This window comes from Gekko japonicus, unplaced genomic scaffold (assembly GCF_001447785.1).
Source record: "Gekko japonicus isolate JY-2015 unplaced genomic scaffold, Gekko_japonicus_V1.1 scaffold150, whole genome shotgun sequence".
NCBI classification, from domain to species: Eukaryota; Metazoa; Chordata; class Lepidosauria; order Squamata; family Gekkonidae; genus Gekko; species Gekko japonicus.
The window spans coordinates 740,851-765,015 of NW_015160839.1; the positions used below are offsets into that span (position 1 = coordinate 740,851).

The 24,165-nt window shown below is 50.0% G+C and overlaps 1 protein-coding gene across 3 annotated transcripts in view; it reads left to right on the forward strand.

Moving 5' to 3' along the window:
• Positions 1–23,952, forward strand: part of GRAMD2 (GRAM domain containing 2) — an 80,214-nt gene extending 56,262 nt beyond the window's left edge. For all 3 annotated transcript variants that reach the window (XM_015418969.1, XM_015418982.1, XM_015418975.1), the window contains exons 7-12: positions 6,884–6,955; positions 10,099–10,161; positions 13,145–13,301; positions 17,537–17,639; positions 19,627–19,734; positions 22,135–23,952. In XM_015418969.1, coding sequence (XP_015274455.1) covers positions 6,884–6,955; positions 10,099–10,161; positions 13,145–13,301; positions 17,537–17,639; positions 19,627–19,734; positions 22,135–22,138 — 507 coding nt within the window. In that variant the 3' untranslated portion in view covers positions 22,139–23,952. The remainder of the gene's footprint in view (positions 1–6,883; positions 6,956–10,098; positions 10,162–13,144; positions 13,302–17,536; positions 17,640–19,626; positions 19,735–22,134) is intronic.
• The last annotated feature ends 213 nt before the right edge of the window (positions 23,953–24,165 follow it).

The following is a 24,165-nucleotide window of genomic DNA, read 5'->3' on the forward strand; positions in this document are numbered from 1 at the left end:
TGTTGAGAAACCGGGTAATGGGTCAGAACAGCTGTTCTTACAGTCACAGTCAGGGATCTGCGAGTCTTCTGTTTGCGTGGGGTTCTTCCTGGGGGCCTCTTTTCCCAGGCATATGTTATGTGGCGATTCCTCTTTTTGTTCTCGGTCATGAGAGCCAGTATGGTGCAGTGGTTAGAGTGCCAGACTAGGATCTGGAAGGCCCAGGTTCGAATCCCTCCTCTGCCTTGGAAGATGACTGGGTGACTTTGGGCCAGTCACGTGCTCTCAGCCTAACCTACCTTCACTGGGTTGTTGTGAGGACAGAAGGAAGGAGAGGAGAACGACATACGCCACCTCGGGTCTCCGTAGGGAGAACGGTGGGGTATAAGTGGAGTAAATAGATGTCAGAGCAACAGGGGAGGTGCATTGTGTTGTCTGACATGACAGTCCACCCCCTGCCCTTTCACTAGGGTTGCCAGGTCTTACCCGTCTGCTGGCGGGGGGCTCCTGACTTGGTCCCACGGTCTTCTGGCACACGTGCAAAGTGCGCATGCCGCAGTGACATCACCTGGAAGCAGAGATGTAAAATTTCCGGAAATTTTGAAGCTCAGAAAAAACCTCGGTTTTTTCCGTTTTTTTTTCGGGGGAAAAACTGAGATTTTCAGAAAAATTGAAAAAAATGCTACATTACCATTTCTTTTGTCTTTTCTAGATTGAAAGTAATTCTGTTACTTTAGGAACATAAAATATGACTATGGACATTTTTACTTGGCATGAAATTATCACAACTAGCATATTAAAAATATAGTGTATCCAAACAATTATCACAAACAGAATACCCACCCACATGCAAAAACAAAACTGAAACTTTTTTATTTTCTTCTGACAATCGCACCTCCCAAAGGAAGAAATGCATCTTGTTCTTGCATTGGAGAGTTCAGTTTGTAACCTAGGTGCACAGAAATTAGATCAATCTGATACCATATATATATATATATTAGAAATGATTTGGAAAATATTTGAACACCTTGTCTTAAAATATTTTATTCATCATGTTAAAATGAAACATTCCATAATCAGTTTTTTTTTCTTTTTTCAATTTTTCCAATTTTTCGGAAAAAAACAAAAAGGCTTCAGGAAAAAAATGGGGGGAAAAACGGGTTTTTCCCCAAATTTTTCCGGTTTCTTTCCGGGCCTTCACATCTCTACCTGGAAGTGACATCATCTCACTGGGCACGTTATGCGGGGGACACTAGCATTTGGCTAAAAACTCTATGGTCACCACGATGTGCCTGGCACAATGACGTCACCTCTGCTTGACATTACCGCGCCGGGCACATAGGATGCAGTGAAGCTCTTTGGGGGCGGGGCTCCCTCCTCTGGCCAGCAGCGGATTGGGGTCCCCGAAATCGGGGGGAACCCTGTCCCCATCAGGAGTTGCCAACCCTAACCTTTCACTGAATTTTCGGTATTCTACCACTGCCATCGTTCGCAGAGTTAACACCCTTCTCAGCCCACTGACTTCTGTGGAGTTCAAAGAGTGTTGCTCTGCTTGGGATAGCAGTGTTACGGGAGGCAGCAACCCTTTGAGATCTCCCTGTTTCTTTTTAGCCCTTCAAAATGTCCTTGGTGGTCCCAGTTAATCGTATCCCATCATGATTTTTAGTCCCACGCCCAGCCTGTTCTCCACAGGCTAAGAGTGAGTGGTTCGAAGGGGCATGCAACGCCAAGTTTTGGGGGCAAGATTGCTGCTGAAAACAGGGCGGCAGTGGTACTTTAGCTACGGAAATTGTGGGGAGTGGCCCTCGGGCTAGGGTTGCCAACCTCCAGGTGGGGGCGTGAGATCTCACAGACGAACAACCAGTGTTCCCTCTAAGTTGAGTTAGTGTGAGCTGGCTGACAGTTTGTTAGCCTCCAGCTCACACATTTTTTTCCTAGCTCCAGAAGGAGGGCTCCAGAGCAAACTAATTTATGCAGCAGCCAAATTACTCACTCACAGCTTTAATGCCAGTATCTCACAAAGAAGAATTTTTGCTCACAAGACTCCACAGTTTAGAGGGAGCACTGCTAACAACCAGGGCTATTTTTGGGCAGGAACGCACAGGAACAGAGTTCCGGCTGGCTCCCAAGTTGGCCACGCCCAGCAGGAACTCATTAGCATAATAGGCCACACCCAACATCAGAAACTCATTAGGATTGGCTACATTAGGGGTGTGTGGCCTAACATGCAAAGGAGTTCCTGCTACAAAAAAAAAGGCCCTGGGTTTTGACCACAAACAAGGTAAACAGAATAAGAAGCAAAAGGTGGGTGTGGCTGGATGACCACACTTCTGGTAACATGGGGGTGCGGCCTAATATGCCAATGAGCTGTGCTGTCAGGGGTGTGACCTAATAGGCTAATGAGTCTCTGCTGTTGGGTGTGGCCTGTTATGCTAATGAGTTCCTGCTGGGCTTTTTCTACAAAAAGAGCCCTGCTAACAACTAATCTCCAAACTACATACATTGCTTATTTATTTGTTTAGAACAATTATTCCGCTTCTCCTGGAGAAATGGGCTGCTTTGGAAAATGGGCTGTGTGGCATTATACCCTACCGGGGCCCCTCCCCTCCCCTAAACCCCGCTCTCCCAGGCGCCACCTTCAAATCTCCAGGTATTTCCGAACCTGGAGTTGGCAACCCTAGTTAGGGCAGAGCCTGCCACATTTGTTTTCATCTCCTGACGAGAGCCTTCCCCACCCGTTTGCTCTCAGAGGGGCATTGCTGCAAACAGAGAGAAAGTTTTTGAGACCAGCGCAGGGTGTGTGTCCCTGATACGTCATCTTGGCTAACAGCCAACAGAAGGCAGTGCCCCTTCCAACTCTGTGTTTGATCGACCCTTTCAAAGGTATCTCTTCGTATGCCTGGCATTTGCTGCTTCCTTCAGCAGTGGGTTTTCTCGATCACCAAAACTGAAAATGGCCTTTTTTGGCAAGTGCGTTTAAAGACCGCCGCATTGCTCAATACCGCCGAGTGCCCTTTCGTTCCTGTATTTCTCGAAAAGGTGACCAGCTGTTCTGTGGCCGCTCTCCCAATCTGTTGTTCTGCCCTCACGTTCTCCCTTGGAGACAGAGCAACCTGTTCACATATCTAGAATGTGAATGGATCTTTACTTTTTGACTCCTCTCGGTACTATTTGGCATTCTATTGTTTTGTTTCTGTATTTTTAATACGCCCGCTTTTCCCCCCAATGGGGACCCCAGAACAGCTAATGTTGATCTCCTCACTTCCCTTTGAGCCTTACAACAACAACCCTGTGAGGCAGGTTGGACTGAGAGAGAGTGACTGGCCCAAAGTCTCCCAGCCAGCTTCCATGGCAAGGTGGGGATTCAAACTGGGTGGTGGCAAGTCTCAGCCAATTTATCAGGACCCAATCAGGTTTTCAAGGCAAGAGGCATTCAGAGGCAGTTTGCCGTTGCCTGCTTCTGTGTAGCAACCCTGGAATTCCTCAGTGGTCTCCCACCCAAGTGCTAACCAGGGCCGACCCTGCTTAGCTCCTGAGATTTGACGAGATCAGGCCAGCTTCAGCCATCTAAGTCAGGGCAGAGACTATCAGACTGGGTTTGCCATCGCCTGCCTCTGCATAGGGACCCTAGACTCCTTTGGTTGTCGCCTGTCCAAGTACTACCGGGAACCAACCCTTCCTAGCTTCCGAGATCTGACAAGACCGGGCCAGCCTCAGCCTCAGTCATGGCTCTTCAAACCTGGGTGTCCCGTATTCTAGTCTGAAGCTGTAACTACCGCAATATACGGGCTCTTACTGGAAACTGGGTGGCCAGGACCAATGCTCCCTCTAAGCTATGCAGCCCTGTGAGCAAAAGTTCTGCTTTGTGAGCTACGGGCATTAACGTTGCGGGTGAGCGATTTGGCTGCTGCATAAATTAGTTTGCTCCGGAGCCCTTCTTTCCTGAGCTAAGACAAAAATGTGTGAGCTGGAGGCTAAAAAACCGTGAGCTAGCTCACACTATCTCAGCTTAGAGGGAACACTGGCCAGGACTGTATCATCCATGAACACTCTGTTTGATTGCCTTATAAAAGACCTGGCCATTTGTTTTTTCCCTTGTGGCCAACTGTGGGAGTGATTTTGGCATCCTTAACTGAACAAGACTTGGGAAGGGGGCGGAGCCCTGGAGCTGGAAATCTCGCAAAATATTCCCCCTCTGGTAGGAAGACTGGCATCTTCCTGAAGGTTGCTCGGCAACTTGGGAACGAGAAACGAAGGAAGTGCCTCTGGTGGAAACCCTAGACGTGCAGAGGAGGGATGGAATGTGGTTTTTCAGACTCGTTGCACGGTAGCTCTGGGAATTTGGGGGTTTTTGGCTCCCGTCCTATGATCCCCCCCCCCCAGGGCTATTTTTGGGCAGGAACGCACAGGAACGGCGTTCTGGCTGGCTTCAGAGTTGGCCACGCCCACTACAGCCAAAACCACTGCATGCGTGGCTACAGAGGGAAGGCCTGAAGAGGGACCCCCCCGGTGACTCTGAGGCGGGCGGGCCAGGGGCGACCCTGGAAGGATCGAGAGGCATTTAAATGCCTCCTTGTGCCTCCCCTGGCCTGGGTAAGCCAAGGGAAGGCATGGGGTGTGACCTAATATGGTAATGAGCTGCACTGTTATGGGTGTGGCCTAATATGCTAATGCGTTTCAGCTGTTGGGTGTGGCCTATTATGCCAATGAGTTCCTGCTGGGCTTTTTCTACAAAAAAGCCCTGTGTTTATCTAATTCCCTCTTGAAGCCATCCATGCTTGTGGCAGCCTACTCTTATAGCAGTGAATTACATGTGTTCATCACTCTTTGGGTGAAGGAGGACTTCCTTTTATCCGTTCTAACCCGACTGCTCAGCAATTTCATGGAGTGCCCACAAGGAGTTCTTGGTATTCTCAACCTGCTCTATCCCATGCATAATCTTATAAACCTCGGGGGTGGGGTTTCCCCCGGGCCCGGATTCCTCCGGGGCGGAACTCGGGGGCTCCGAAGCGGGGGGTTCCCCACCCCCCGGGCACATTTGGGAACCCTACTAGAAGGGAGGGGTGGAAATGGCTGGGGGGGGGGTGGAACCTAGGACGGTGCTCAGCCTGACTTGTGCTGAGCAGGGGGGGGGGACTGACCTCTCACAGAGTGCGTGGGGGTGGGCAACGCTTGGTGTGTGCGCCTGCGAACATCTGTCTTGGAAAGACTGCCTGGCTCCAGTGATTGTGCCTTTTGCTCCAAGTCAAAGCGTTTGGGGGTTAGTGCTGTGCTTTGGGCAGGGGAGGAGTCTTCCCAAGCGAGAGCTCCCTGGATGCCAGCCCTGCAGTGTTGGCCCCATAACGGATGGTTCTCACCCTCTTCCCAGTAGCAAGGCCACATATAGGCTCGTCCTCTGGCTCCTGCCGGCGGGCCCCTGGAGAGGGCAGAGGCAGCCGGCGACAATGAAAACCAACCCGAGTGTGGAAATGGGCGAAGTTAAAAAAAAAATCAGGACCTCTCCCCAGCAGGTTTTAAAAAGACCCTTTAGACGCTGCTGGGGAGAGCCGGGGGCCGCACGCTTGCACTCCAGGCTCCAAATTCGGGGCTCGTCCTGGCGTGCGGGCATGCGCGGCTTCCCCCCCACCTCTCCCCAGCAGGATTTAAACAGACTCTTCGATGCTGCTGGGGAGAGGCGGGAACCTCCGCTCCCCAACATGATGATGCCACTTCTGAGTGTTGTCATCACACTGGGGACTCCCCCACCCCCTCCAGTAACACCCCCAAAGTCTTTGAGGGACCTGGCAACCCTAACATTCATCCAAGCACTGGTTCCCGGTTTCATTTGTCCAGGGAGCACACACTGGTTCTTTCTTGCAAACAGACATCCGCGTGCACGCAGGGTGTTCATCAGGGGTCCCCAACGTGGTGCCCGTGGGTGACACCTTCCCTGGCACCCACCAGATGTTTCTGGAAAGTGGGCGGGGCCAGGTGGGGCTTTTGCACAGCAAGGCTTCTGAGTGGCCCCTGGAGATTTGATTGGCTGTGCAGGTTTTTAAACATGTTGCTTTAGCAGCACAGTGACCGAAGGTCAGGTGTGGCAGCAGCCATTTTGTGGCTGGCTCCGCCTTCTGCAGCAGCCATGTTGTGGCAGCCGTTTCCCCCACTATGCCGACTGAGCTGTGTCAGAATCCGAAAGGTGCCTGCAGGCAGAAAAGGGTTGGGAAGCCCTGATGTACAATGAACAGGGCTGATATCTTTTGCCGGGGAAATCCGATTCTCGCACCCACTTCCTTGTTACCATGTCCACGATAGGTTGGGATGCCCTGTGTGCAGTGACTGTGTGAATGCCACAGGCTCCTGTCGGCTGGACTCTGACTCTGTCATGTGATTCAGTGGTTGGTTCTTTCATTGGCTTGTTTCAAAAACATGGCCCCTCTGCAGTCATGAATCCGGCCGAAGAGGCCTGCCAACTTAGCAAGCAGCTCTTTATAACTTTGTCTTCGGATTGGGAGGGAGGCACTGAACTTCAGCACGGTGTAGTGGTTAAAGTGTCTGACTAGGGTCTGTGATTGGGAGGGAGGCACTGAACTTCAGCACGGTGTAGTGGTTAAAGTGTCCGACTAGGGTCTGGGAAACCCAGGTTCAAACCCCCCCCCCCCCCGCCATGGAGGCTTGCTGGTTGGCCTTGGGCCAGTGACATACTGTCAGCCTGACCTACCTCACAGGGTTGTCGTGAGGATAAAATGGAGGAGAGGAGAGGAGAACTATGTAAGCCTCTTTGGGGAAGGAAGGGGGGGGGTATAAATAGAGTAAATTCATCTCTGAATGCTGAAATGTTGAAGCCGTTGACAGCTCGTCCCTTCCCGCAAAGACTTTCCTGGGCTGTGGTTACTTAATCCTGGCTTTCTTTTTTCATTTCCAGTACATCTTTGTGTCCCTGATCTCAAGAGACAGTGTGTATGATGTGCTGCGGAGAGTCTGCACCCACCTGCAGGTAACCCCCGCCCCGCACTCAGGAGCTCTAGCCTCAAAAGCTCCAAGTCTTTATCTGGAGAAATTTCATTCCCTGTTCTGTAAGCCCAGAGAGCAGCCCATGCAGGGTTGCCAGGTCTGGGTTGGGAAATACCAGGAGACTTTGGGGGTGGATCCAGGAGAGGGCGGGGCTTAGGGAGGGGAGGGGCCTCAGCATGGTACAACGCCATGCACCCTTCAAAGCAGCCATTTTCTCCAGGAGAACCGATCTCTTTCGGCTGGAGATCAGTTGTAAAAGCAGGAGATCCCCAGGCCCCACCTGGAGGCTGGCAACCCTAAGCCCATGTCAACGCTCCGCCCTTCGCTTCTCGCTTACCTGTTTGCTTGCCTCATCGGTCTGTCTGTAAAATGGGCTCAGGGCCATTTCCTTGCCACAGGAGTGGAAGTCACAGGACTGTATGAGGTTGCTGATCACAAGCTGCAGATGTATTTACAGCCAAAAGGTGGCTCTGGTATTGCAGAGCAGGAGGAAGTGAGCCAGTTTGGTGTAGTGGTTAAGTGCGCGGACTCTAATCTGGGAGAACCGGGTTTGATTCCCCACTCCTCCACTTGTACCTGGCCTGATGACCTTGGGCAAGCCGTAGTTCTGATAAGAGCTGTCCTCGAGAAAGAGCAGTTTCTGTCAGGAGCTCTCTCAGCCCCACCTGCCTCACAGGGTGTCTGTTGTGGGGAGGGGAAGGGGAAGGAGTTTGCAAGCCGCTCTGAGACTCCTTTGGGTAGTGACTCTATGGCATTATACCCTGCTGAGGTCCCTCCCCTTCCCCAAACCCCGCCCTCCACAGGCTCCACCCCTCAAATCTCTAAGCATTTCCTAAACCAGCTCCTTCCTTGTGAGCATACTGAGGCACACAATTTGGCCACCTTAAAGGTGGTTTCGTTAGAACAATCTTGAGAGGAGGAGGGAAGTATAAAATTGATCACGTCCGCCTGGAAATAATTTTATTCTGTTGGATTTACCTGTGAGGTGCCTCACATGGGTCTCTGAAGATATGGCATGTACATTTTCCTGGATAAAACAGTCTTTTTGCCTGTGTTTTCCCTGTGTTGTTTATATGGGACTGCCAAATACAGAATGAAACCACCAGGCCACATGGCCAGACACTATCTTGTGGTGGTCTCCATTAGGAACCTTTGACATCTCTTCAGCTGGGAGTACTGGGGCTCAAACTTGCCACCTTCTGCGTGAAGAGCATGCGCTTCCCCACCAAGCTATAGGTTCTCGTTCCGTTCAGGGACTGTGGGACTCTTCCTGGCTTCCTTAAAAGTTCAGCCGGATTCCCATAGATAAATAGGTTTTGGCTGTGTTTTGCGATATGGAACCATTTGTCATCCCTGGTGAAGCAAAGTCGACCTGATTGGAATTTATTGGCCCGAATGGTGTGCCTGGATATTATTTATAAGTTCACCGTAGCAACACTTAAAGTTTTTGGCATATGGAGGCTTCCGTGTTGGGCCTTTTAGTCTCTGGGATAAAAGCCATGGTTTAAAAAAGAACCCTTGCAGAAAGGAAAGCCGTTAGGCCTGCTCTGTTAGTGATAAATGCCAGTTGGCCCCGTCTCCTCCTGGAAAATCACCTTTTCCCTATATAAGCATATAGCAGAGCATAGCCTTGGCCTACAGCTGAGGGGCAACAGGGAAGTGTCGTTAGCGTTTTTCAATTTATTTTCTGTGGAAATGGCTTTCTTTCTGCACACCGGCCAGAAATTAGAAGCGAATAGGTTTCGCGTGACGAATTCTGCGATAAAACCACGGATGCTTTGGGGGTGGGAAATACCTGGCAATTTGGTGGGGGGGGGGGGGCTGGGAGGGCTGGGGCCTCAGCAGGGCACAGTGCCATAAAGTACAGCCTCCAAAGCAGCCATTTTCTCCAGGTAGGGTTTGCCAGTTCTGGGCTAGGAATTTCCTGAAGTTTAGGGAGGGCAGGGTTTGAGGAGGGGAGGGGGCCTCAGTGGGGGGGGTATAACTGCTGGATATTGTAATTGCACGCAAGAGGATCTGGGAGGGAAAGGGTTAAAAGAATTCTCCCTTACTCGGGTGCACTTGATAGTTGGCCCCACCCTCCCATGGGTTAGATGTTGAGCCTCTTTGGCCATTGCTTGCCTTCTGTTTCTCATCTTATATAGGACCTCTCTTCTTCTTCTTCTCCTCTCTTACCTGGGCTTGGAGTTAATCTGTTCACAATAAGTTAAATGTAGATATGTCATGTAAGATGTGCTCCTATTTCTGTAAGTAAAATTTCTTTCTCTTGTTACCATTGGAGTCAGATCATCTTTGTAATTTGTTTGAAAAGCATTTTCCCTTTAACAGGGAGAGGCAGAGGTTCAGGGACACTGCCTCAAGCTTCTGTGCCTCCAAGTAAAATTATTATTATTTTCTTTACATTGAACCCAATAATAATGCCATAGACATTATTATTGGCTCCCTCCAAGGCAGCCATTTTCTCCAGGGGAACTGACCTCTGTAGCCTGGAGATCAATTGTTAAAAGCGGGGATCTCCAGGCCCCACCTGGAGGCTGGTAACCCTATGGATGACCCAGTGTGAGACGGTCACCAGTTTGGTGTCGTGGTTAAGTGCGCGGACTCTAATCTGGGAGAACCGGGCTTGATTCCCCACTCCTCCACTTGCACCTGGCCGGATGACCTTGGGCAAGCCGTAGTTCTGATAAGAGCTGTCCTCGAGAAAGAGCAGTTTCTGTCAGAGCTCTCTCAGCCCCACCAACCTCACAGGGTGTCTGTTGTGGGGAGGGGAAGGGAAAGGAGTTTGTAAGCCACTCTGAGACTCCCTTGGGTAGTGAATCTAATATCCTCCTCCTCCCCCTCCCCCCTTGGGTTGCCCTCCTAGCAAGCCCTGGGGCCGTACTGCACGGGGTGTCGAGGCCTTGTGGGAAGACAGGATCAGAGGAAAGGAACCAAGAATTATGCGGACGTGGGACACTAAATAGGCATCCACTGTGAATGACACAGGGATGCTCTGAAAGCGTTTGCAGCACAGCTAAGATCCGTGATGGGGGAGGAGCCTTTGGCTTGCAGGCACTTCCGCCGTTTGAGCCCCCCCCCTGCAGTAATCTGCAGGATGAGTCAGTCGTGTCTCCTTGTACTTGGCAGGTCTCGAGCAAGAAGAGTTTGAGCTTGAAAGAGCTGACGGAAGAGCCGGATGCAGTGTCGCTGGTAAGACCCAGATGCCCCCGTGTGAAGATCAAACTGCCCCACTCTGCACTGCCACCAGCAATGGGATGGATCCTCTACCCCTATCCTCCCACTCCACTAAGCAAAGGTTGACACCGTCTTCCAGCTTCAGTGGCTCTTCTGCTGGAGGAAGACCTGTTTTAGTTGGAGGAAGACTCCTTGGAGGAGGGTTAACTTCATCCTGATAATCTGTGTAGAGTTGCCATCCCCCCAATGAGGGAAGGGGTTCCCCCGATTTCAGGCCCCCAATCCACCTGCTGGCCAGCTGGCTACAGTGTAGACCATAGAGTTTTTGGCTGAATGCTAGAGCGTCCCACCGCAACATGCCTAGTGCGATGACATCCCTTCCGGGTGATGTCATTACGGCGCAGGAAGAACCCACCGAGGAGCCAGAAGCCCCACACCGGCAAAAGGTCAGGACCTGGCAACCCTATCTGTATGTTGCCTACCTATTTCTGAGAGGGATGAGATATATTTTCCAAACAGGGTGGCCTTCAGGATTTCTCTCTGTGTGTGAGAGCTTCTGCTGTAAGGGGGAGCCAGTCTTTCTTCTAACAGCTTTGGGCCTCTGCCTCTCGTCTCAAGTGGCAAAAAGCTAGAATCTGCCCTTTTCTACAACAGTGTTAAATATTTGGAATGGTGATCAAGTCCTCCTAGCTCTTCCTCCATCTCCGAACACTGCTGATCTCTTAACCAAAGTTGTTCAGGGTGGTGAAAACCAGTGAGGATTGTGAGGCACTCCAAGGGGATCTGTCAAGGATGGGCGAGTGGGCGTCAACATGGCAAATGGGGTTCAATGTGGCCAAGTGCAAGGTGATGCACATTGGAGCCAAAAATCCTAAATATAAATACACATTGATGGGGTCTGAACTGGCAGAGACTGAGCAAGAGAGAGATCTTGGAGTTGTAGTGGATAACTCACTGAAAATGTCGAGACAGTGTGTGACTGCAATAAAGAAGGCCAATGCTATGCTGGGGATTATTAGGAAGGGTATTGAAAACAGATCAGCCAATATAATAATGCCCCTATATAAATCAATGGTGAGACCTCATTTGGAATACTGTGTGCAGTTCTGGTCACCACACCTTAAAAAGGATATTATAGCTTTGGAAAAAGTGCAGAAAAGGGCAACTCGAATGATAAAAGGGTTGGAACACTTTCCCTATGAGGAAAGGTTAAAGCGCTTAGGGCTCTTTAGCTTGGAGAAAAGACGACTGAGGGGTGACATGATCGAGGTTTATAAGATTATGCATGGGAAAGAGCAGGTAAAGAAAGAGGTACTTTTCTCCCTTTCTCACAATACAAGAACTCGTGGGCACTCCATGAAACTGCAGAGCGGTCGGGTTAGAACGGATAAAAGGAAGTACTTCTTCACCCAAAGAGTGATTAACACATGGAATTCACTGCCACAGGAAGTGGTGGGTGCTACAAGCATGGACGGCTTCAAAAGGGAATTAGATAAGCATATGGAGCAGAGGTCCATCAGTGGCTATTAGCCACAAGGTATAGCTAGGGGCTCTGGGGCAAGTGATGCTCTGTCTTCTTGGTGCTTGGGGGGGGGGGGTCAACAGTGGGAGGGCTTCTAATGTCCTGGCCCCACTGCTGGACCTCCTGATGGCACTGGTATTTCTGGCCACTGTGTGACACAGAGTGTTGGACTGGATGGGCCTTTGGCCTGATCCAACATTGGCGTCTCTTATGTTCTTATGTTCTTAACCATGGTTAAGATCACTAGGAACAGGCTGCAGACTCCCTGTATTTCCTACCCTCTCTGGAGGACTCTCCCTTCCCTCCCAGTGTTAACCACGTTTTCATATTATGTGTGCACCAAAACAATCCTTGGCTAATGCAAAGTAACATTTTCTCATCAGACTGAGGAACCTGGTTTGATGCGGGCATGCAAGGGAACCTGGTTTTGTGTTAACCATGGTTTGTGTCAGTACAGCTGTATTGAAAAACCCATGGTTTTAAGGCTGGGAAGGAAGCAGAGAGGCAGGAAACATGAGAAGCCATGGCCCAATCAAATCTTTAAATCGTGTTTGCCCTGTCCTGGGTAGCCCAGGCAAGCCCGATTTCATCAGATCTCAGAAAGTAAGCAGTGTCAGCCCTGGCAAGTCCTTGGATGGGAGACCTCCTGGGAATACCAGCAGTCGGGAGGTGGGGGCAGGCTGTATTCAGCCACCTCTCTGAATATTCTCCAGACCCCCAGTAGGGGTCAGTCACCAGAGGTCACCATGACTTCCAGGTGCACACACGCGCATACACACACACACGCACATAAAAATACAAAAATACAAAAAAAAGTATCTTTTAATGGTGGTCAAGAGAGCATTCTGCTCACATAACTCAGGGTCCCCCAACGTTTTCCAGCCTGTGACCCCCTTTGGCATTCTGACACAGGGTGGTGGGCCCAACCACAAGATGGCTGCCACCGGAGGCGGAGCCTGTCACAAGATGGCTGCCACAGGAAGAGGAGCGGACCAGAAAATGTCAGAGAGGAGTGAGGCTATGCCTAAGTCTAATAGTAACTCTGCAGCATTTTAGATAGAAGATGTGATGAACGAGATGCCATTTAAAAAATGAACGTGTCGTGCTAAAATGTTTTCTTCAGTCACAGTGAAGATCCATGCGCAGCAGGGACAGCTTCTGCTAAAGCAATCAGAAGCCCTACTGGAAGAATCCCCATCTAGCTCCACCCACTTTCTGAAAACACTCGGTGGACGCCAAGGAAGATGTTGATAGGCACCATGGCGTCTGCGGGCACCGTGTTGGGGACTCATGCGCTAACTGTTTGAAGCGACTGGTCTTCCTCTTGTCCCAGGACCAGAGAGAGTGTTGTGGTGGGAGGGGATAGCTATGAGACTGGATACCCTGCAGGCTTTGTTAGTGAATATCCTGCCATTACATTCTGCCTGCGAGTTGATGGTCTGGTCAAGGTCTCGTCGCTTCCTGTGCTTTCTACAGGAGGTGATCGTCCCTGAAGTGAAGTGGAGGAAGGGGTCCCCAGCCTCACTGTCGCTGGCCCTCCCAGATGCAGGCTTCCAGTGCATCCACCGGGCTTCCATCAGCAGCCTCAGCACTAAGGAGAGTTCGTGCAACTCAGAGGAGCCTCTGATATCAGGTATGGGGCAGCAGGAAGCAAGAGAGGGGCTGTGGCTCGGTGGCAGAGCACCTGCTTGGCATGCAGAAGGTCCCAGGTCCAATCCCTGGTATCTCTGGTTAAAAAGAACCAGGTAGCAGGTGATGTGAAAGACCTCTGCCTGAAATCCTGGACAGTCACTGCCAGTCTGAGAAGACAATACTGCCCTTGGGAGGCCTGTAGCCACAGGGGGCATATGGAGGCAGTGCCCCCCCCCCCGGATGAGCGCAGCCCCCCCAGGATAATTTTTTTTAAAAATCTAAAAATATATTTTAAAAATGTAAGATGCGCGTTGGGTTTCCAAAATGACCCTGGGCACAGTCAGGGAAGCGTCAGCCTCATTTTCTCTTTTCCAGGCCGAAAAATAAACAGGTTTTTAAAAATGCAAATGAGATAAAATAAAATTTCAAAAAATAAAATAAAAATGCGAGAGAGAGAGAGAGAGAGTTGGAGATCCATCCCCCCCTTGACTTACACAGAAAAGCAGCCCAGAATCAAGTCTCTCCAATCAAAAGGCATAGCCACTGGTTCCCAAAGTGGGCAATATCGCCCCCCTCAGGGGCTCTGCAGCAATCCAGGTGGGCTGAAACAATCCAGGTGCAGATCCACAAACTGCATCTTTTTGTCCACCTCTTGAGGGTAGATGTCCGGGGGGGGGGGGGGGGGGGAAATTTTTTTTTTTTTTTTAAAAGGGGGGGGGAGGCCCAAAAAGTTTGTTCTGGCTACGCCCCTGGCCCTTGATTCCGTATAAGGCAGCATTATGTGTATTAACATGTATGTGCGGGACCAGGATGATGAGAGCCCTTGGCTGGGAGCTGCTCTGTGGTGCCCACGTGCATAGCTCGACCGCGTTTTCAGGCTGTGCAGCTTTCCTTCCGGCTGCTGAACAGCTGTGCCGACAACTGTGCAGATTGTTTGGCCCTACCAGGGACATCCGCCCAGTTCCCGTCAAGCCAGCCAGTCTCCATAATTCTGACTGGCGCATCACATAACCTCCCGACAACATCCTTGCATCTGATGTGCACAGATGGTCATAATCTCTGTTCGGACTTTACGGGCAGAGACAGTTTCGCACCGAGCTGAAGACCGGAGGGAGGAACGATCCGTCCGCTGCAGATGGATTCATTTTGATCTGTTGGCACAAGCACTCGGTGTAACAAAATGGAAGGGGGATAACTACAGTGGAGCAGGGTTGGTTTTTTTGTAAAATTTGGCACTCACTACTATAGTCGGTGCACCTCCAGTATGACAAACAGCATTTTCTTTGCAGAAAGTCTTTACGGATCTTTGTTTCCAGGAGAGGAGCTGCCAGCATAAACAGTTTTCCTGCCTGATTGGCCAAAACTGGATTCTAGTTGACACCGAGGTCAAAATATCCAGCCATATATTCCAAAGTTTTTGTGCTTTTTACAGCCAGCTAAGCAGCCGCCTGCCCCTGGGGAGAGATGTCACTCTTTCTTGGAGGCTGTCCTCTCCAGCATAAATCCACTGGCCAGTTTTACATGGGCTTCTTGAGTCTGTGCAATTCTTCACTGTCAATCTGGCAAGCTGTCGCAGTTCTTTTTCCCATCTTGCCTTTTCTCCAGAGAGCTCAGGGCAGTGTAATGGCTCTCTTCCCCCACCCACTCCTTTCTCCTCACATCAGTCCTGTAAGGTAGGCAGTGTTCCCTCTAAGCTAAGTTAGTGTGAGCTGCCTCGCTGTTTTTTAGCCTCCAGCTCACAGAATTTTGTCTTTGCTCAGAGCAAACTAATCTATGCAGTAGCCAAATTGCTCGCTCACAACTTTAATGCCAGTAGCTCACACAGTAGAATTTTTGCTCACAGGGCTGTAAAACTTAGAGGGAGCATTGGCTGAGTGTGACTGAGCCACATGGGGGCTACCGGGGGGGCCAGCCACAGCTCCTGCTTGCTGTGGCAGGAGCACAGAGGAACAGCTTGTGGCTCTGATTAATCAGAGGCGCTTTGCTTGCGCCATGGGGCTGGCTAAGCAGGAGTGGCGCAGATTAAAATGGAGCCAGCTTGAATGTGGCAGAAGTCTGGTTGCTGAGTTCCAGCAGCGGGATCGAGTTTTTCCACTCTGGGTCTGGGGAGTGCCCCCTTCCAGAAGCCAAGTCAAACAAGGGCTATGATCTTTTTTTCTTTCGGTTGATATTTACGTTTTTGTATGTATCGATGTAATAGAACACCCCGAGGAAGTATTAACTGTTCGTTACAAGAAGGGTGTGTCCCAACAAGGAAATGTTGAAATGTCAACAGATCCATTTTGATTGTGTGTGACATTCCAGTGCCGTGCAAATAATAAGAGAGCCCGCTTGGTTAAAGAGGTTTGGACAGGGACCACGGAGGGACTCATTGTCAAGCCCTGAGTCAGCCGTGAAACTCACTTGGGTGCCTTTGGGCCAGTCACTGTCACTCAGTGCAGCCTGCCTTGCAAGACTGTTGTGATGACCAAATGGAGGAGAGAAGAAGAGGAAGAGGAAGAAGAAGATGAGATTGCATTTGTACCCCATCCTTCACTTGGAGTCTCAGAGCAGCTTACAATCTCCTTTCCCTTCCCCTCCCCACAACAGATACGCTGCGAGGGAGGTGGGACTGAGAGAGCTCTTTTGAGGACTGCTCTTGAGAGAACAGCTCTAAGAGAGGTTGTGACTGACCCAAGGTCACACCAGCAGCTGCATGTGGAAGAGTGGGGAATCAAACCCGGTTCTCCCAGATTAGACTCCATGCTCCTAACCACTACACCAAACTGGCTCTTATACGCTACCCAGATATCCTTGGGGGAAGGGCAGGGGACAAAAAAAAGTGATAAATGAGTTCTGGCCTGAAATGATGCAATCTGGTTTAATGCTCCTTCCTTTAAAAAAAAAAAATATATATTTTTATACTGTTTTACAATGCACATAGCTCGATAACACATAACAGGGAGATATAGATTACAGCAAGAAAATAATTGGAAACATTGGAAGCGTACAATTTATAAATATAACATGACAGTCCCGACTATTAACTATTCTTGCTCTGTTAACTCTATGTTAGTACATTACTCTGTGGTTACTTTGGTGGACCTCATGAGCCTTAGTGCGCCATGTTGAGGTTTAGTGTGATAGAGACCGAACGTTTCTGATACACTAATTTGAGGATTGGGGTTTGTGGCATTTTACAGGAACAACCACCTGTGATAACTGGGGTTTGAGGGAAGTATTTCGTGCTCTGTCATATATTTTATAACTGGTGCCCATAGCCTTGAGAACTTCACGTGTGGTGTGATATTTGACGGCAGAGACCTTTGGCTTAAATCTGCTATTTTGGCCATGACAAACTGTTCCCAGAGCTTGTCATGCCATAATGCTCCTTCCTTTTGAAGCTGCCCAGGGCTATTTTTGGGCAGGAACGCACAGGAACGGAGTTCCAGCTGGCTCCTGAGTTGGCCACGCCCAGCAGGAGCTCATTAGCATAACAGGCCACACCCAACAGCAGAAACTCATTAGAATTGGCTGCATTAGGGGTGTGTGGCCTAACATGCAAAGGAGTTCCTGCTACAAAAAAAGCCCTGGGTTTTGACAACAAACAAGGTAAACAGGATAAGAAGCAAAAGGTGGGCGTGGCTGGATGACCACACTTCTGGTAACATGGGGGTGGGGCGTAATATGCTAATTAGCTGTACTATAAGGGGGTGTGGCCTAATATGCTAATGAGTTTCTGCTGTTGGGTATGGCTTATTATGCTAATGAGTTCCTGCTGGGCTTTTTTTGTAGAAGCTGCCTTATACTGCATCAGACCATCAGTCCCTCAGAGTGGTGTCTATTCAGACTGGAAGCTGCTGTCCAAGGTCTCAGGGCAGAGGTCTTTCATACCCCCTACTGCCAGGTCTTTTTTAGCTGGAGGTGCCAAGAATTGAACCTGGGACCTCCTGCCTGCAAAGCAGAGGCTCTTCCACTGAGCCACAGGCCCGTCTCTCCTTTTCTCCTTCTCTCTCTCTTACTATACTAGTCAACTTGCTCATGGGAAGTGCATGTTTTAACCAATCAATGACTGAGGAAGCTTTATAGCCTATGGTCCCCAAGGCTCCGTGCCTAGCTGAAATGTGAATATGCCCTTTGCCAAGAAACAAACTTTCCAGAGTACAGAACATTCCTCTCTTTCTAATTTCATTGATCCTCCCGCCAGTGCTCTGTGCCCGTGGTGCATCAATCTTTCCGCCTCTGTTTTTGTTCCAGAGAGTGCAATAAACACTGAAGAGGAGGAGCTGGAGGCGGAGCAAAGCTGCAAAGCCGAGTTGAGGCCTTCCGACTACCAGTTGCTGAAAGTCTTCATTGTGTTGTAAGTCAGGAGTCCAGCTGGGTAGGCAGGCATGGCAAATTGGCCATCTCGGGGGCCAAACTTGGCGGTGCCCAGCAACAATTTTTTTCCCTACGTTGTGGCTAGAAAACAAAACCAGAGCATGTCGTTCTTTTTTTTTTAAGTACCCATAAGGTACACTTTTATTATTTTTCATATTATACACCAACAAACAAACATACTACATAACATACATCCACTTACACACATAAAACATACAAAGAGATCAGTATATTATCTTATAACTCTATTACTATATTTAAAGAATTTCTATAAGTTTGCTTAAGTTTCTGTATACTCTTATCTTTTTACCATAGTTTCTATTTAACTAAAAAAGATTAATAATACCAAAAATTTCATTACTTTAAGCTATGCATTTATATTGTACCAATCATACAGTTTTTTCCACGTCTTTTGATATGTTGGGTCTGTTGTCCCTCTCATCAACGATGACAATTTGTCATTTTCAGCCGTCTCCCGTTTATTCACATATTCTTGCTTCTTTGGTGTTTCCATTTGTTTCCAATATTTTGCATATAACATTCTTGCTGCAGTAGATAGGTGTACCATCAAATATCTATCACCTTTATCAAACTCCTTTGGAAATATGTTTAGTAATAATATTTCAGGCAAAAATGGTACTTTAGTTCTCAATATCTCTTGCATCATCTTGTGGACCCATCTCCAGTATACAGGGGCATGTCGTTCTTAAGGCGGAGGTGCCGGGGTCCGTGCCCACTGACTTGGCTACTGCCAGTGAGAGACGGTTTTGAGGTTCGGGATGGAGCTTGGATGCGGAGCGTGGGAGACAAGAGCATTGAGACAGAAACGTTATTTCTTCCCCTTCATTGCACAGGAGCAGGTGCAGAAATCTCCAGCCGTTTCATTCCTTTCTGTGCATGCCTGGTGTGGGTGGCTGCGATCCTTTCCCAGAGATTTGGCGGAACGCAGTGAATTCACCGTGTGCTGCACTTTTGGGGATGGAGCCATGCCGGCAGCATCCCTCTCTGTCCTGTGCTCTTAGGCCTGCCTCACACTCTCTCCTCCTGCCGCAGCTGTGAGCTACGATGCAGCAGCTTTCCTGGGAGCGAAGCTTTCGTTGGTTTGCGGATCCTTTTAATAGAAAATTCCATCTTGGGCAAGCAGCAATAGATCTCACCCTGTCATGACCAGATGCAAAGGAGGATAATGAGGCAGCTCAGGAGCCCCCTGCGTATGTCGTGGGGAGTTCCAGGGGAGGAAAAAGTACTAAATAATGACAAGGGCATCAAATGGAGCTGATGTACAGTAGATTCAGGACAAATAAAAGAAAGTGCTTCTTGACACAGAGCACGATTAAAATGTGGAATTTGCTGCCAGGTGATGTAGGGATGGACACAGGAACAGACAGCTTTAAAAGGGGATTAGACAGATTTATGGCAGATGGGTCTGTCAGTGGCTACTAGACTTGGTGACTGAGGAGAACCTCCACTTTCGGAGGAACTAAATGTCTGAGTCCAAGAGCCAGGAGGCAACCTCAGGGGAAGGCCTCGGCCTCTGTGCCCTGTTGTTGGCCATCCAGAGGAACTGGTTGGCCACTGTGTGAGACAGGAGGCTGGGCTAGATGGACCGCTGGCCCAATCCAGCTGAGCTCTTCTTATGTTCTTAAGTACAGTTCCCCTTCCTGCCCTCGTTCTCTGTTTCCAAGGTTAACGCTAGGAGGAAACTGACCCAAGGTGTCAGTCAACACCTGCACTTAAGACCACAAACATAATACTAAACTGGCTGGGCTCCATTGACACAGGAGAGGCTGCTATGGTCAGTGGAAGGCGTCTGTTTTTCCGCCATTACTGGATTTCCTAGTCTGATGCTGGAAAATTATTCTCCTCCCTCCTGTCCCCACCAGGTTGTGTGTGTGTGTATGTGTGTGTTGTTGTTTTTTTAACTTCCTGCTTGGCTTATATCTAAACAGTATCTTTCTGCCTTTCAGGATCTGCCTCCTGGTGGTGTCCTCCTCCTACCTGGCATTCCGCATCTTCCGCTTGGAACAGCAGCTCTGCTCTTTGAACCGGGACTATCTCTCCCGCGTGCCCCGCAGGTAGGGTGACTCCGAAATGGGTAGACTGTCGGCTGAGAGAACCTGTTCTCAGTGCCTGAGAACAGGGGAGCCTGTGGCACTTTTTGTACAGATACTGACTCAGTGTTGTTTGGGAAATGAGGGGTGCAGGAACCTTTTCGTGCACTCCCATTCCCACTGTGTTCATTTTGGGGAGGGAGAGAAGCTGGCTTCCCAATGGCAGAGACAGAGAGATTCTAAACCAAAGCTCAGTTTATTCCATTACACACTCTTAAGTCAGAAAACAGTTCTGTAGCATTTCAGTGTTCAACACAGAATATTTCAACACAACCCCAGTACATAAATAGTGCACTTAAAGTTCTATAAAGGATATTCTTGGTTGCTCCGCCAAGACCCATAACGGAAGGGCTGTTGGCCAGAACAAGGAACAAAACTAAATCCAAACATTAAATACCCTTTCCTAACCATAGGGCCGATGCAACTGTCAGTCAAGTCTGTGACAAGCATTTGACATATATTTGTGACGTACACGGAAAAGCTCAGCCCTTTCTTTCTGTTGGGTCAGTAAAGTCAGGGTGACTCAGAGAGTCAAGGTTGACTAAGAGAGTCCCAGGAAGCTGGCTTCAGATACTCTATCTATTTAGAATTCAATAGTGACTCCTGACTTCTGCAGAGTATAAACATTCCCAGAAGGCAAAAGTCATGCGAGGCAAAGTCATGTACAGGGTTATCGGTTCCAGAAGGCCACAGCACTTAACAGAGTCCTGAGGCCTCCTGGGAAACAGAACCACCGATTCAACTATAGAGGCTAATTCCTATAGAAATTAAAGTACCACAGTTGTACCAGAGGTTTAACAGAGGACTGAGGCTCAAACTGGCCCTGATTCCACGACAGTGTTCCCTCTAAGCTGTGGGGCCGCTCATTAACCCAGGAAGCCCCGCTCAGCAGCAGTCTGGAGCCGCACAGGGTCTTGCGCTGCCTGTTGCCCATTTTCAGATTACAGCATTTACGTTCTGCTCAGAATGTGAACTGCTCCGCTCAGTAGGGGGGAAAAGATCAGAGGGAACATTGACTGAGATGCCTGTGTTTGTTTCAGAGGGAGGCAACGCCGGCCAAGAAGCCTGCATCGTTACTGCGTTGCATCGGTGACCTGCCTGGTCCCGTGAGCCCGCTTTAAGCTAACTAGCTCAGTGTTGTCTTCTTCCGACTGGCAGCAGCTCTCTGGGGTCTCAGGCAGAGACGGGCCTTTCCCAAGAACTGCTGCCTGAGATTCTTTAACTAGAGGTGCCAGTGCTTCGCCCAGCATCTCCTATACAGAAGTCTGTGTTCTGCGACTGAACCACGACCCTTCCCTTTTCCCTATGTAATCACCTGGAATTGGTATTAGTAGGGGGCAAGGCATGGTTTGAGGAGAGTCCCTTTTAGATTTTTTTTTTTTGGTCATCAAATTGCACCTGAGTTATGGTGACTGTGTGGGGTTTTCAAGGCAAGAGACGTTCAGAGGTGGTTTGCTACTGCCTGCCTCTGCATTGTGACCCTGGTATTCCTTGGTGGACTCCAAAATACTGACAAGGGAGCCAGTTTGGTGTAGGAGAGCCAGTTTGGTGTAGTGGTTAAGTGCACGGACTCTGATCTGGGAGAACCGGGTTTGATTCCCCACTCCTCCACTTGCAGCTGCTGGATGACCTTGGGCAAGCCATAGTTCTGTCAGAGCAGTTCTCTCAGGAGCAGTTCTCTCAGAGCTCTCTCAGCCCCACCTACCTCCCAGGGTGTCCGTTGTGGGGAGAGGAAGAGAAAGGAGTTTGTAAGCTGCTCTGAGACTCAGAGTGAAGGGCGGGGTATCAATCCAATCTCTTCTCTCTTCTTCTTCTCTCTTCTTCTTCTCCTTCTTCTTCTTCTCCTTCTTCTTCTTCTCTCTTCTCCTTCTCCTTCTCTCTTCTCCTCCTTCTCCTTCTCTCTTCTCCTCCTCCTCCTCCTCCTCCTCCTCCTCCTTCTCCTCCTCCTCCTTCTTCTTCTTCGGAACTGACAAGATCAGGCTAGCATGGGCCATCCAGATCAGGACCCCTTTTAAATTAGAATGTGCTAAAGTCCACTAGTGGAAGAAATCATGCATGTTCCTATAGGAACGTACTTAACCTGTGAGGGGGAATTCTGCTTCTGAATGTATTGTCCTTTCATGGAACAGGGTGGGACAAGACTCTTAAAATATTGAGGGCTAAGGAATCCCCCAAACGTCATCGATAAGCTATTGAATCCATCATCCCCCCCCTTTTTTTTAAAGAAAAAGAGATAGGGGAGCCTGCCTTTTAGGCTGCATTGAAATGAAGGATTCCTGGACCGGAGAGAAATGTGTTGGGAAGCCAGTTTTCCCCTTGGGATTAGTCTGGATCCTGCTAACTCGGAGCCTTCTCTCTTCCCAGGTGACTGTGGTTCCGTGAGGGGTGGTGATGGAGGAAAGAGGGCCTTGGGGCTCAGATTCTTGCCCAGCCCCACTAGCTGACCTGGCTGCAGAGAGCACAGGGCGAGTGGATGTCGTCCTCGTCCGCATCACTCCTGGACCAAAGCTCTCCGTTTCCAGCTGTCAGACTTGGAAGTCTGAGTCCCTGCCGTTTAGCCTGTCATGCCGACTCTGCAGCAACTTCTTCCAGACCGCAATGGCGCTTGCAATTGTTGCCAAGAGCTAGGCTATGCAGGGATGGTGGCCCCTAGTTAGGTCCTTCAAGGCCTTTTCCGCTACTGAAGACGTGGGAGCAGCTTGCGTTCTGGAGCGGAATGTTCAGCGCTTCTTTTCAGGTGCCCACAGGTGTTCCAGAACAGCAGTATCTTCCTGGGGCCCAGGCCTACGTGACTCCCGTTCCAGAGCGGTAGCTGCATTCTCTTCCAGGGGCCCTTCCTGTCCAGACTGCCGTCTCTTCTCACCACCTGATTTATCAACAGAAAAAAACACAAATCCTGGATCTTTGGGTGCAAAATGTCAAATGCACGAGGCGCGTTTTTGCCGAGGACGGAGGCGCCAGCTGGGACCTGTCCCTTCTCCTCCCTGCCCGGCAGAATGAAGTCACTTCCATCGGGAACAATTTTCTTGCACTAACAGGATTCCCATTCCCCACTTGGTGCAAGACTAAGAAATGACTGTTACGTGCTCGCAAAATTACCATTGTTTCAGAAACGTTTGATGTGGGGGTCCCGGGAGCTGCCAGGCGGGCCTGAGCTCTCGTGCGCCGGGACCTGCTGCACCATGAGCTCCCCGAAGCACTCTGGATCGAAACCTTCTCCCAAGCAGACGTTACAACTGCCTGTCCACAGCACTTTTCGTGGGTCTGGTCCAGTCATCCTCAAGGGCTGTGCAGCTCGGCACTAGGTTCCAAAAACCGAGGATGCAGGGAGGATGCAAACTGATCGATGTCAGACATTTTATTCCAGGAAGGTGCCAATGCAGCGGCGCTTCTAGATGAAGGCGATACGGGAGAAAGAAAGCGAGCGAGACAGGCAGTGAGGCCCGGTTTCTGTGAGCTGGACAGCATTCTGAGTGGTGTCAAGAGCTGGGAGAATCCTCCCACCTGCAGGATCCACTTGTCCGCTGCACCCCTACTGGAGGGTCCTTGGGCAATCACCAACAGCCGGCTTTTGAGGGAGGCTCCTAAAATTGCTGCTGCGCTGGATGGATTAGAGCGCAAGTGCAGGGAACTTCCACCGCAAAATGAGTCTGCTGGCTGAGTGAGAGATATGGCACGGAAGAGTGGGTGATATCTGCACACGAGAGCCCCAGCCGGGGAAGAAAAAAGACTGCGTTCACAAGCCAATACCCGTAAGCAGTGCTGTGGAGAACTAAGGCATCTGAACAAATGGTCTTAAGGCCTGACTGAAAGGGGGGGGGGCATGGTCCATTGGTAGAGCGCGTAGTTTGCACTTAGAAGGCCCCAGCTTCAATTCTGGCCCTTCCTCTCAAAGGATCTCAGGTTGCTGGTGTGGGGAAGATGTATCTTTGCCCGAGACCTTGGAGAGCTGCTGCCAGTCAGGGTAGACAATCTCAGACTATAAGGACCTGTTGACTGACTCAGTAAGTCAGTTTTGTGTGTCCGTTTATGGTCACGGGCCCTCCAGCGGACAGCAGACACCTCCTCGCATCCTTGTCCGTCATCTTGGGATCAGCCCTTTGTGGGACAACCCAACCCAGGCTGGGGGGCAGGGCTCGGGCTCTGGGGTGCTGGAGGGCTGCTGGGTGGGATCCAGTGATTCCCCCCCCCCCCTCTACCTTTAGGGAACTCTCTTATTGGCTTACAACCCCCCCCCCAATAGTCCCTTCTGCATTTCCTGTGCAGTGCAGAAGAGTCACACAGCATGTGCCAAGGCAGGCAGGCAGTTAACGCTGCGTGTTGGTCATGGGGCATGGTGATTGTCTCGTACGAACTGGGAAGACACCCAGAAACGCATCCCAGTGCTCCCCCGTG